The sequence below is a fragment of the Notamacropus eugenii genome, chromosome 1 (assembly GCF_028372415.1).
Source record: "Notamacropus eugenii isolate mMacEug1 chromosome 1, mMacEug1.pri_v2, whole genome shotgun sequence".
NCBI lineage: Eukaryota > Metazoa > Chordata > Mammalia > Diprotodontia > Macropodidae > Notamacropus > Notamacropus eugenii.
Window position 1 is genome coordinate 5,238,005 of NC_092872.1, and position 14,042 is coordinate 5,252,046.

Consider the following 14,042-nt stretch of genomic DNA (forward strand, 5'->3'; position numbering starts at 1 on the left):
GCCTGAGCAAGCCTTGGGGGTACAAGCCTGGCACAGAACCCCCAGACTTCCTTTTTTAAAGGTGAGCTGCTTCAGCTCAGGGAGGTTCTGAAGGGGAGAAACCTGAAGGGCTTTGGCTGGGACTCTTCTGGGGTCCTGTTTGTATATTCCTGTCTAGCACCTTGGCATCTGTTACTCAAGTAACTTGTCCCAAATTAGACCTGTAGCTCCCTGAGAGCAAAGGCTGGGTTACTTCATCTTTGTCTCCCAGGCAATGGGCACAAGGCCTGACATAATACATGTTTAACACACACCTACAGAAGGGGACCTGCTTAGAGCCCAGTGGAAGCTGCCTTCCCATTTGCAAACCGCACTGGCCTTGGGGTCAGGAGACCTGGACTTCAGTGAGTTGGGAACCTCTGGGACTTTCTTGGTAAAACAGGATCCTTGCACTCACCTTCACAGGACTGGAGGATGGGTAGATTATAAGCACCGTGACGGCAGGGGATAGTATCCCCAACACCCGGTAGAATGCCTAACATATCGGGGGCTCTTAATAAATATTTGCTGAATTAAAATATTCATTATTAAACACTGAGATTTCTCATTTTCTTGTGAGGCATACTGGCAAATACCCTAGACTTAGGGCAGACCTGAGCGCTGATTCCAGAGACATTTACTATGTGGGTGACCACAGATCTTAGACTCAGTTTCCTCATTTGTAAAACGGGACTAATAATCCTCGAACCAGCTACCTCACATGGCTGCTGTATGGAAAGCATTCTGTTAGCATTAAAAGCACTAGAGGAATGACAGTTCTTATCAATGTGCCTGGAAAAAAAGTGCACCTACAGCAGGATCCGTTAGAGAGGGTGCTCTGGGCCCCAAAGGCAGACACTTAGGCTAAAATGTGGCTGGTACTGCCAGGAAGACAGGGAAAGAAAGGGACAAGAGCCACAGAAATGGATAAAGGAGAAAGCTTCGAGAAAGGCTTCCCAGGACAGAGGATATGTTGAGCTCTGCGCTCGGCTCTTTTCCTTCCTCTGGGCTTTCCCCCCTCCCCCGGCCCCACCAAGGCCAAGTTCTACTAGGAGCTGGACAACGAAGGTCTTCTCTGACTGGTCCAGCTGCTTCCTCACTACCCCCCCCCCCCCCAACTAGTCAGGGGGAAACTCCAAGTAAGATTTCCAGTGCCAGCCCTTCAACAATTAAATCTTTCAGCAGGGTAAGGGTACTTCAGCCCACACAGGCAAACAGGCAGGTCTCATCCATCAAAGCTACCTTAAAAACCAAGCTACACATGACACTCTGGAGACATCAAAATCCAGATTAGGTTGCTGCTAGCCCGGAGGTCACGTCCAAATCTGAGGGCCAAGGCTTACAAAGACACTGGCTGCCAAGAAGACTGCCCCACACTCTGCTATCACATTCTCAGCTGCTTGTTTCCTCCTGCCAACCAGGACGCTGTTACTTTCTCAGAAACTTTGAGAACCCAAGAACCATAAAAGCATTTCTCTCTGCCCAGGACACACTGCTGGACCCAGGACAGCATGCTAAGATAGGAGTAAAATGCCGCTGAAAGAAGGGTGGGAGGCTGAGCTGAGCTCTGCAAGCCCTTCTCCTTCATTCAGTTGCCATCTTGAAAAAGTCTGCTCATCCCAAAGTCTCCCTGGTCAGTCATTCTCTCTGGGAGCCACAGGAGATGCCATGATCCTTAAACCCACAAGTCCAATGAATGGCTTTGCTGGAGGTGAGCATAAGGCTGTAATTACCCTAAAACTGATGCATGTGCCCAGAAATTACCACCTCTAATAGCACCTCTAATTAGTCATCATCCAGAAAAGAGGATGGGTGCTGCCAGCTTGCAGCTCTCCCATCTTCCCCTGTGAAAAACAGTCTCATTTTACAATCATCTGAAGGGGAGCCCAAAGCTGTTTCTGGCTTCAAACTGGAGGAATAAGATATCTCAAGACTTCAGCACTATTTACACTTGAACAGCTGCTATTTAAAAAAAAAATAGGAAGAAGAAAAAAAATCCAGCTTATTCTTGCTTAAAAAAATCTCAGAGGGGGCAGATCAGAAGGCAGCCCAGTCCAGCCTTGTGGGCTCAGAATCCCCAAGTTAGGTTTGGAACCTCTCCTCCTCCTAACCCAAGGCCCTGCTGTACTTATCCTCTCTGGTTCTCCAAAAGGAAGGCAAGGCAAGGGCCATGCCCATTTGGGGGTCTAAGGGAGAATGAAGTCATCTTGATGAAAACAGCACTCTGCTAGGGAAAGCTTCCAGCTGAAACGAGGACAATAATCCACCTGCCACTTAAAGCCTGAGGTGAGCCCATCACAAGAGGAAGGCCGAAGTGAAGGTGGAGAAGGCTCCCACAGCTTGGGACCAGCCCACACACGGCTTCCACCCACCTCTCAGAACACAAGCAGGCACAGGAAGCAGCTTCTAACTGTGCAGAGAGCTGTGCTGTGCCCTGCCCTGCCCTCCCGTAAACAGCTGGCCTCAGCCTTCCCCGGAGCACACACACAGCACTGGGTACATCCATTTCCTCCCCTCTCCACGTCAGAACATTTCATCAGTGATAAGGAACACCACACGAACCACTTCTCCGCTAGCCCAGGGAATACAAGGTGGGGCTACACGCCCCCCTACCCTCCGCGGGATCCTTGGATGGTTCCCCAATGCCCAAGGCCTAGGCCTCCCCGAGTCTGGGCAGTTTCCTCTCCACACTTCCCTAGAGTCAGATGCCATCTCCCAGGATCACAATACGTCCATCCCCACCAGGGCCCTTCAGGCAAACCCCAGAGGAGTGGCCTAGCTCGGCCCAGCCGCTTTGTTTTTCTCCCTGCGGGCTTCTTTTCGGGGGGTTGGGTGGGGAGGGGTGCCAGCCGGCACAGCACTGCCAGACTTCCCTAACTCTCGGGGAGAGAACGGCCTTGCCCCCGGCCCCAGGCCCCCTGGAGCCCCCGCCAGCCCTGGGCACTCGCTAGGACACCCGGGCCCCGCCGGGCTCGCTGTCTCCCCGGCCGCCCCGCCTGTCCCGCGGACTGAGAAAAGGGGAAGTCGAAGCTGCCTCCAGTTCCCGGCCCTCCCCACCCCCTTCCCCTTCCCCCAGCGCCACCATTTTCCCCAGGGGCTGGAAACAGAATTCAAAAAAAAAAAAAAAAGTCGAAATCCCCTTTTCCGAGCATCCAAACCAACTCTCCCGCCCCAGGCCCAGGCACTTAGGGGGGATCGGGGGCGAGAGCGTCCCCCCGGGGCGCCCGGAGGGGGTCCGGCCCCCATCCCCAGCTCAGAGGGAGGGGCGCGGCGGGGGGGGACACCTCGAAACTCCAAAGCTCAAAGTAAGCGGAACGAGGCCCTGGAGGCCGAGGCGGCCCCGCCCCCCCCACCCCCGCGGCCGGCAGCTTCCCCCCACCCCACCAAGAGGAACTTCTCTATTTCCCCCCCAACACACCCCGCCCTCCTCTCCAGTCCAGGGCGTTTCCGTAACTGGGGGGGGGGGGGGATGGGTCGGAAAAAGCCTTTGATTCTCGCAGCTTTCCCTCCACCCTCAGGGTTTGGGAAATCCACCCACACCTCAAGCCCAGGAGGCAGCCACCCGACTCTCCATCTCTGCCCCAGGGGCGGGGTGGGGTTGGGTGGGGAGATAGCGGAAAGACCGGGTCGAGCCGGGGACCGCAGGCGGCAAACTCGCAGGAGACTCCAGGGGGTACGGGGTGGGGGGGCGGAGAAAAGGGTGGTTAGGCTGGATGCGAGTGGTACTTGGGGGGGCAGTGTGACGTGGAAAGCCCGGCGGCGGGGGATGAGCGACTGACGGCAGGCAAAGGCAGGTGGGGGGGGCGTCCCCTAAGGGGGCACAGAGGGAGCCAGAGGAAGCCCAGGCTGATGAGGTGGGGGGGCAAGTTAAGAAGCACTCCCCTCAAAGGGAGCAGGAATTCCAAGAGGCCAGAAGAAGTGTGAAGATACGAGGGTCAGTTTGGGGAGCCTTGAGCAGGACGGGGGGTTCGGGAGGCGTAATGGGGAGGCCGGAGATCTGGGAGAACCTGCCTTGTAAAAATGGAACGTAGAGAGTGGGCAACGAAACTGGGGAGCAGCGGGAGAGGATGGGGGGTGAGCTTGTGAGTGCGGGGGGAAGCACTCGTTCGGAGGGCCTCGTAAGGCTTGCGGGTACTAGGGTTCAGGGGTGTAAATAGGAAGGCAAGGATTTGGGGCCAGAAATGAGTGCAAGAGTGTGGATGAGGGGGCCAGGGGCTCCGGCGCGGTTGGGGGTCAAGGTGGTGGGATACCGGGGGGTTGGGGTCCAAATAAGAGAGGGGCGCTGGGATTGGGGGGGCGGAGCTGGACGCCAGGGTTTGGGGATCTGGGGTGAGATGCACCCCAGGTACTAGGGCAGGTCGGGGATTTGGGGGGGTAACAGGCAGTGGGGGCGGAGATTCTGAGGGTGCGGGGGAACCCAAGAGTTTGGGGGCTCCAAGGCGGGGGCACGGCGGTTGGGGGGGCAGGAGGACAGCGGCCCTCGGACAGGCCCCCGAGGAGCCCGGAGGGTGGGGGGCGCCGCCGGGGTGGGGGGCCCAGGACCCATCCGGGGCTCAGGCCCACAGCCTCACCGAGGAGCAGCAGCTTCACCTCCCGCGCCGCCTTCTCGCCGTCCTCCCGCAGGTTCTTATCGATCATCTTGGAGCGCTCGGCCGCCGCCTTGTCCTCGGCGCTCACGGTGCACCCCATCCCGCCGGCCCGGCCCAGCCTGGCCCCGGCCCGGCCCCGTACCGTCCCGTCCCGCCTCCGCGCGCTCTGCCCGGACCCCGCGGACCGCGCTCGTGTGAGGAGCTCCCAGCGACTGCGGGCGGCGCCGGCTCCTCCGCAGCGGCCGCGACGGCGGGGCGGGGTGGGGCGGGACGGGAGCGGACCCGGAGGCGGGGATTGGCCCGGGGGCGGGTCCGGAGCGCGGGACGAGAGGCGGGGATTGGATGGAGGAATGAGTGAGGTAAAGGGGAGGCGGGGAAGGAACGGAAGGGGCGATCGCAGGTGGGGATTGGATTGGGGGCGGGCCAGAACGAAATCAGAGACGGGGATTGGGGGGGAGGCGGGATCCGAGGCGGGGAATGGTCGGGGTGGGTCTGTGGGCGGAGCTAGAACGGGTGGGGCGGCAGCGCGGGACCCGGGATTGGGGCAGACTTAATCCTTAGCTGTGAAATGGGGGTGGGGGGAGTCCCCGCTCTCGGAGCCTGGGCTGGGGGCGTGGTTTAATGTAATAATAATAATAATTAGCGTTCACTTGTCACTTTGTATCTTCTTCTCCCCCCCCCCCCCCACTCCGAGGTTGGTAGAGCTGGCTGCTCTCTTTAGAAGGAAACTGAACCGCAGCACGTGGTTCCACGTCCCCGGCTTTTTCCTATTCTAAAATATGCTTTAATAGACTAAAGTATAGCCTAAGTTCACGATTTTCCGCAGAAGGTTTAGATAGATAGATAGATTAGATAGATAGGTAGATAGATAGATAGATAGACAGACAGATAGAGATAGATAGGTAGGTAGGTAGATAGATACATAGATAGATACATAGGTAGATAGATAGGTAGATAGATAGATAGACAGACAGATAGAGATAGATAGGTAGGTAGGTAGATAGATACATAGATAGATACATAGGTAGATAGGTAGGTAGGTATATAGATAGATATATATCACTTTAAGGTCCATAAAACACTTTCCTTTGAATCCTCTCCACAACCTTGGGAGGTAGGCTATCTCCATTTTACAGCTGAGGAAACTGAGGCAGGCAAAGGTTAAGGGTCATTCACAAGAGCATTCAAGAAATAGCCTGACAAATCCACTTATAGCCAAGTGTGGGTGTCTGGTCGGATAGCTTAGAGTGTTGGGAAGTAGGGTTGTGTGAGGGAAGAAAGAAGGGGTGAGTTCTTGGGTTCCCTGAGGTGATAAAGAGCTCCAGACTGGGAGCCGAGACACCTGGCTTCCCCAACCAGGGTGACCTCAGGCAGAGATGCCCTCTGTTTAGAATAAAGTTCCTCTTGAATCTGAGGTTGTGAACTCCTTGAGGGTGGGGACCCTGTTGGGGCAAGTCACTGAAGCTCTGCCTGCCTCAGCTTCCTCAACTGTAAAATGGAGATCGTCGTATCACCTGCCTTCCAGGGTTATGGAAAAGCTTCAATGTAAAGTGATTTGTGGACCTCGGAGTGATATATTTATGTATAAATGTGGATATATTTATGTATAAATATGGATATGTTTACATATAAAGTGATAGATAAATATGAGCATATTTATATATAAAGTGATATATAAAATGGATATATTTATATATACAGTGATTTGTAAATATGAATATATTTATGTCTAAAATTATATATATGTGTGTGTGTGTGTGTGTGTGTGTGTGTGTGTGTATTATGCCTGACTGGGAGAACTGTAAGAGGAGAAGCTTAGCCCTCAGCTAACCATGGAGTTCACAATGATATCTGAGGAGGAAGGTTCCAAATTAAAAACTAGAGGCCAGGGGTGATTTAAAAAAAAAAAATTAACTCTAGGCTGGAAGTACAAGGATGAAAAAATTCCCTCAGTAGGGTTTACACAATCATCTAGGAAAATTAGGGGGGAAAGAACATTTTTCAGCTTGGAGGGGACCAACGAAGGCACCTAAACTGGACTTTGAGAAACAAGAATGGCTTTAGTGGGCTCAGATGGAAGGGTTGAGGGCCTCAGGATCTCTTGGAGCCCAGATAACGAAGGGTAGTGGTCATGGAAGACTTCCTATTGGACTTAAGGTGATTGAGGTCTCCAAGAATTTATATAGACAGGGAGGAAGGGGAGAGGGGATAACAGCTGGGCAAGTGGGACTCGTGGAAGGTGTCAAGGTCAATATAAATTTTAATAATAACTTTTTATACTTCAAAGACTCAGTCGGATTTGTGACCTCACTGATGTGGAAATTCCCTCCAATGATTCGGATTGCAGCCCATCTATACTTGCCTATGCCTAGGTGACCCTTGTACATGTTCTCCCTAGAGTTCGACACAGAGGAACCATCACCCACAGTGATCCAAACGTCTTTCTAGAGTCCTCTTAATGGCACAAAAATATGTTGGAAGCCCTAAGACTGCCGGTCAGTTTTCCCTCTCAGCCTGATTGCACCATTTTGGTCACATTTTCTGCTGTTTCTCCTTTGTAATAATGCCTTGTTTGTAATGTCAGTCAGTCAACAAGCATTTATTAAGTTAGGAGAATTAAGTTAAGAATTAAGCCTGACTGGCCTAGGCCCATCTCCAAAACAGAGATCTCAGTAGGGGAAGAAGATAAGAATTTATTAAAGATCTCCTATATGTCATATATTATATATCTATTATATGTGCTAAGCACTTTACCAATAATATCTCAGATCCTCACAACAACCCTGGTAGGTAGGTGCTATTATTATCCCCATTTGACAGCTGAGAAAACTGAGGCAGACAAGGGTTAAGTGGTTTGCCAGGTCACACAGCCCATGTCTGGGGGTTCCTGACTTCAGGTCTGGAATTCCATCCACCATACCACATAAACTGCGGGAATGGGAGAAGGGGACCAGCATGGGGGAGGAATATTCTAGGGTAGGAAGATCCTGCAGGCCAGACTGGATGGGAATAAAGGATAAGAAAACTGGAAATGTAGGAAGGGGCCAGGTTGTAAAGGTCTTTGAAGGCCAAAAAAGAGGATTTTATTTGATCCCATCAGTCATGGGGGTGGGGTGCAGCTAAGTGGCACAGTAGATAGAGTGCCAGACCTGGAGTCAAGAAACTGGCCTCAGATTCTTTCTAGCTGTGTCACCCTGGGCAAATCACTTATCCCTCTTTGCCTCAGTTTCCTCATCTGTAAAAATGAGTTGGAGAAGGAAATAGCAAAACATCCCAGTATCTTTGCCAAGAAAACCCTGAAGGAGATCTCAAGTCAGACACAACTGAAAACACCTGAACATCAACCAGTGGATTTCTGGGGCCCAAACTATTTTCTACTTTCAATATGTGTCACACATATGAATGAACTCTATAGGCTGTTCATCCAGCTGTATATCATAGTCTAGCCTCTAGGCATTCTTTTAAAATGTTCTGTTGACTTCCTTCCCTCCCTCCCTCTTTCTTCTTTCTTTCCTTCCTTTCCTTCATCTTTCTTTCTCTCTTCCTTCCTTCTTTCTTTCTTTCTAACAACTGTCATTTATCAATGACCTTGCCCCCCACCCTCACTCAATAGAAACTTCTATTGTAACCAATACATATAGTCAAGCAAAATAAACTAAAACATGGGCTGCATATATCTCATTCCACACCTGTTGTCCACAACCTACCACTCTGCCAAGGACAATAGACATTATTCACCCACTTTTTTTTTTAACCCTAAGCTATTTTGGGTGATCACTGATCTCATTTAAGCCCCTGCAATACTCCACAATCAGTCACACCTGAAGCACCTGACCCTCTATAGGGAATCCCTCTTCAGTTTGGATTCTGGCCCAGACAGCCTTCATGACAGTGACCAACACCTTTGGCAAGAATGTCTCCTTATTTTGTGCCTCACTTCATATTATGAATGAAAGGGTCTTTGAACAAGCTTGTTATAGCTTTGCCCCCATCCCTGGCACATAGTAAATGTTTAATAAGTGTTTGATCTATTTATTGATAGCTTTTAAAAACAGCATTTTATTCCCTATATCAAACTTTCATATTGATAAGTGATAGACAGTTGGTTCTTATACTATAAACATCTTCCAGTTAATTGTGTGATGGTAAAATTGTGTTCAGTGCAGGCAGGTGGTGCAATGGTCAGAGTTTTGGGTCGGGAGTCAGGAAAACCTGAGTTCAAATCTAACCTCTGACACTTATTAGCTGGGTGACCCTGGGCAAGTTACTTAACCTGTTTGCCTGCGTTTCCTCATCTGTAAATGAGCTGGAGAAGAAATGGCAAAGAAGAAAACCCCTAAATGGGGTCACCAAGAGTCAGACACAACTGAAGCAACTGAACACCGGTAACGACAACATCAGAGCTGTGTTCTCGTATGGAATATCACTCATGAAGCCCTGCCTGCCACTTTCTAACATCCTTATCAAGGATGTGCTTAATGTGTGCAAAGATTATTTTTGTAAAAATTGTATGTGATCAATCAACCAAAAGGGCAACTCAGTGTTACAGTGGATAGAGTGCTGGACTTGGAGTCAGGAAGACTCATCTTCCTGAGTTCAAATCTGGCCTCAGACACTAACTAGCTTTGTGACCCTGGGTAAGTCATTTAATGCTGTTTGCCTCAGTTTCCCCATCTGCAAAATGAGCTGGAGAAGAAATGGCAAACCATTTCAGTATCTTTGCCAGGAAAACCCCAAAGAGGGTCATGAAGAGTTGGTGTAATATTAAGGGAATTTGAAGATCTTCCCTGACCCTTAATAGGCCCATGTGACTTGCTTTGAGCTTTGGCCCAGCCCACAGCTTGAGTCACATGAAGCCCATGGTGGTTGGAGCTTGCCAAATGGTGGAGCTAAGAGAGACTAAGGCAGAGTTGAGGCAGAGCAGCTAGTGTAAGTGAGAGAGGGAGGAATTTTGCCTACGAGCTTGTTTGTGGAGAAGCCTAAGGGAGGGAAGACTTGGGGATGTCAACGTTCCCTCTGTTAGTGATATGTATAAACTGCTTTGTTACCATGGTGGAATTGACTTTCTGGTATCTGAATAAATATTTTGGTTTTGTCTTTGAAGAAGAGAGTTTATATTTTGTAAATTTATCCTGGAAATATGCCTGCATATCCATAGTGGCTGCTGTGAATATCGCCTTGGCATTCAGTTGGGCATGACTGAAATGAGTCAGCAGCAGCAGCGACCAAGTAGACTAGATCACTGGAGCATGGAATGCATGGAGCAAAGTGATATGTAAGAAGATGGGAAAATAGGCGTATGCGTGGGTGATCATTGTTATTTCCTTATTTTGTTTTTTTTGGGTTTTTTTGCTAGTGATAAAGTCTGAATTTTTTTTCTACAGCTGTGGTATTTTCTCCTTCTTCAGTCACCTGACTAATTAATATCACTGCTCTCGAAACTCTACTGCCTGCAGCACTGACCTCCTCTAATTATATCTGGTCTTGTCCAGCTGCTTTTCTTACCTTTGTTTTTTGGGATTTTTTGTTTGTTTGTTTTTTTGGTATCATTTCTCCTTTCTTTATAAGCACATCCTGGACTGAGTCCAAATGTGGCAACTCCCCCACTCTTAAGGTAAAAGGAATTTGTTTTGAAAATCTTTTCAGATCTTTTCCAGCGTGTTTGTTGTTGATTTCCAGTTTCATCCTTAAATGTTCTCTGCATAACTTTGCCAAACTTTCTTTAACGGATTCTTCTTTCCACTGTTTCTTTTCAGGGATAATATTACTCATTGTCTCCTACCATCTTTCTCCATAACATTTTATATTCTAAGTCAATGTTGCCCTTGACTTTTGGACAAGTCAACAATGAATGTGGTTTGGGAACTCTTTTGGTCTAATGAAAATTGATTTACATTGGTTAAGTGTCCCTGTGAATACATTGTTATCTCTGTTAATGTCTTTTCGTACATCCATTTCCAGTGTTCCTGGGTCAATAGCTTATTTAAGCAGGTCAGTTTGGAGTTGTTTTGAAGATAGACCATGTTATTGTTTTCATTTTTAATCTATCTTTTAGCTTGAAATTAATTTTGATCTTTGCTCTAACAACTTGGTGGTCTGACTATACAATGAAGTGACTCCTGTGTCAGAGCAATTTTCTCTCTGTTAAACTACAATCAATTTTATTATTTGGGATGCTGTTTGATGTTAATCATGTTCATAATGACCTTGTAAATCTGTTTATGGGCAAGAGGCTTCTGTGTAGTTGGCAAATCTTTGACCTCTCTCATTCCTTACTCATCAACCACATTTTCCAACATGCATTTCATCATCTTTACTTATGCCTACTTTTGCATCAGTTACCCAAAGTATTTATCAACATATATCAAAATATATGTTGATTTAATTTGTAGGGTTTTATTGAGTTCTTCATAGAAATTCCCTACTTCCTAATCCTCTAATATAGATGTTGGTACATAACCAATTATTTTCATGGTGGCCATTTTGCAAATACTTCTTATGAGCTATACCACAATACGAGATGACCAGATGTCCCATGGAATGATGTTTCTTTTTGCCTTTAGACACACAATAAAACTAACTTTGTCATTTCCTTTATTTGCTTCTTCTAAGAGAACCTGGGATCTATCCTTTTATTTAACAGCTACTTGCTGGCCATTTCTTAACCACGGTGCCTATACATTCACTGTCCTCCCATCTGCACATGGACTACATCTCTGGAACTCCAGGCTCCTATAGATGAATTCTTGACTTATCTTGCCCAAAGCCAAGCACTTGCCAAGAGAAAACTCACTTACCTTTCTAGTCCCCTTTTAAATATTGGCTTCTCCCATTAGAAGTTCCTTGAAGATATGAACTATCTTTCTTGCTTGCATTTGTGTCCGGTCCACTTTGAGAATGGAAAAGGAATGGCAATCCCCAGCCCTTAGTCCCATAGTCCCTGTTGGACTATGTGTTTTACAAATTTCTTTCCTTTACTCATATTCCCATCTGTATTTTGGCTTTGTTTGTAGCAAAAATATCCAAATGAATTTCAATTCAATTTCTCCAGGAATTAACTTGGTTGTTGGTCCTTGGAGAAGGATCTTACATTCAGAGTACCAAAGCTAAGTCAGTGTCAGTAGACTGTCTGACATCTCGGATCTTAGTTTCCTTTTCCCCCTTCCCTCCATGTCACTGCCATTCTTCCAGAAGCAGCCAAGAGCTGTAAAGCTCTGCTATTCATTTTGTATTTCACTTTGTTTCACTGGTTGCCATGGCGGAGGAATTCATCACCAAGTGGCCAGCCAATGGCAGGGAGTCCTTCAATGCTTAGTTAAGCTTGACACAGTCTATTGTCAGGACTGTACTCATACATGGCAGAATTTGCCAGAGTTTGCTCATTGGCATGGCCTTCAAACACATGGCATCACCTTGGGGCCACGATGAGGCATCAGAGCAGGACTTTGTGGGGGGCTTAACAAAAATAATGGTAAGAACAACTGCCCTAAGAGCAGTAGCTCTTTCCTTTCCTTGCCCATGGAGGAGCAATGCAAGTAGTATGATTCTCATTTTACATGTGGGGAAACTGAGGCTCAGTGAAGTGATCTGCTCCATGTTACATAGTTAATAACAATCAAAGTCAGGATTCCAACCCAAGTCTCCTAATTTTATTTTATTCCAGGATTCTTTCTACCAAATTGTATAACAAATAGACCAGAGCTCTGGGAATAATGTCAGAGGACTGGAAAGAGGGCAGGGTGTCCCGAAAGTTTCAGTGCAGCTTGAAGCTAGTTTATAATAATAATAGTAGATAGAAGTTATATAGTGCCTACTGTGTTCCAAATCTTACCTCATTCTGTCCCCTCACAATCTATCCTCATCCATTAAAACTCTTAAAGCTTAAAACTACATTAAAACTGAGACTTTTGGATGAAGAAGCTCTTTGAAGTAAAATACTCTTTTATTTTGATTTTTGAAATCCTCAGAGACCATCCCTTAAATGTGTGTTGAACTGAATTGCTCATGGAACCCTTGAAAACTTGTTATATTTGAATTGGAGAAGTACAGTCCCCCAGGAAATCATAGGATTTACACCTGGAAGAAAATTTAGGAATTATCAAGCCCCATTCTTTCATTTTACAGATAAGGAAACTGAGGACCCAAGAGGGGAAGGAAGTGACTTGCCCAAGATCCCACAAGGAGTAAACAGCAAGAACTAGAATCCAGGGACTCTGACTTCATGTCTTAGAGTAGGACTGTATGTCAGGCAAGGGCAGGATAAATTGTTTTTAGATTTGGACAGGAAGTTTACAAATGGGGAACCACAAAAGAGACCAGAGAACAGATGCAGGAGTTCTGGGATGGTTCCTGCCTCTGTTAAACCACCCTTCCAGCTCTCTGAACTCCCATGAGGCCCTGGGCCTGGGCCTGGCCCCGGCCTGGAAATTCTGTGGTGTCCCAGGTAAGGCAGAGTGAACCCCGCTGGCCGCCAGAGACTTAGGAGTGAGTAGGCAGACAGTGAGTCAGGAGGCTCACAGCAAATTCTGACTGCTGAGAACTATTTTCGATCTGAAGCTGTCCAGAGGAAAAACAGCTCATCTGGGGACTCCCATTTTTAGAAGGAAGGGGCAGTGGGCCAGACCCCAAGTGGTTTTGATTTAAAGCAATCCCACAGGAGGGCTCCCAGGACCTTTAGGAGGGAGAGAGGGAGAAAGGGAAAAAATAAAGGAAAGAGAAAAGGAAGAAGAGAGGAAAGAATGGAGGAAAAAGAAAGCAGGGAGAGAGAGGAAGAGAGGAAAGGAAGGGAGGCTGGGGAAAAGAGAGAAGAAAGAGAAAGAGACAGAGAGGTAAGAAGGGAAATGGAGGCAAGAAAGTATTGAGAAATCAATTTTCAAGCTCTGTGAAGCAAGGGAGAACAGCAATTCTGGGACTTCATTATTACAAAAAAAAAAAAAAGGCAACCAAGAGACCATCAATAAGGGAAGAAGGGGAGAGATAGAAAGGTAGATAGACAGAGACAGACAGATGTGGGGGGGGGGGGGGAGAGAGAGAGCAAAAAAGGAGAAGACAGGTTAAAGGAAGGGAGAGAGGGAAGGAAGAAATAAAAGCTCTGAGACAGACCTACCTTTGGAATTTCTTCTGCTGAGCTTTTCTGAAATCCAGGAGTTTGGGGGGATATGAAAGCTTTGGGAGCAGCACAGCATGATTTTGGGGGGCTGATTTAGTGCTCGTTAGCAGAATCCCAACACCGACATCTTGTCCTGGCTCCTTGGCAGCTGTCATTGCTCACAATGAGCTTCTTTTGATTCAAAACATTTCTTTCAACAAAAAACTGAAGGAGGTTTCAAAGCACACAGTTTCAGAATTTTTGCCAGAAGGCCAGGTGAGGAACGCTCAGGGCCCTGGTGGGTATGGGGAGTTTGGGAAACAATCCTCCACTGGCTTCCTTTCAGG

General features: G+C 47.9%; 1 protein-coding gene across 2 annotated transcripts in view; it reads right to left on the bottom strand.

The window, feature by feature from the left end:
* Nucleotides 1–11,815, bottom strand: part of GNAI2 (G protein subunit alpha i2) — a 101,093-nt gene extending 89,278 nt beyond the window's left edge. Inside the window, exon 1 of one of the 2 annotated variants that reach the window (XM_072650660.1) lies at nucleotides 11,405–11,815. Coding sequence is in view for 1 of the 2 variants with exons in the window: in XM_072650656.1 (XP_072506757.1) it covers nucleotides 4,590–4,707 (118 nt within the window). In the remaining variant the exon portion in view is untranslated. Of the gene's footprint in view, nucleotides 1–4,589; nucleotides 4,849–11,404 lie in introns of those variants that run through there. The other variant, XM_072650656.1, reaches the window with a different exon arrangement.
* Nucleotides 11,816–14,042: the final 2,227 nt, after the last annotated feature.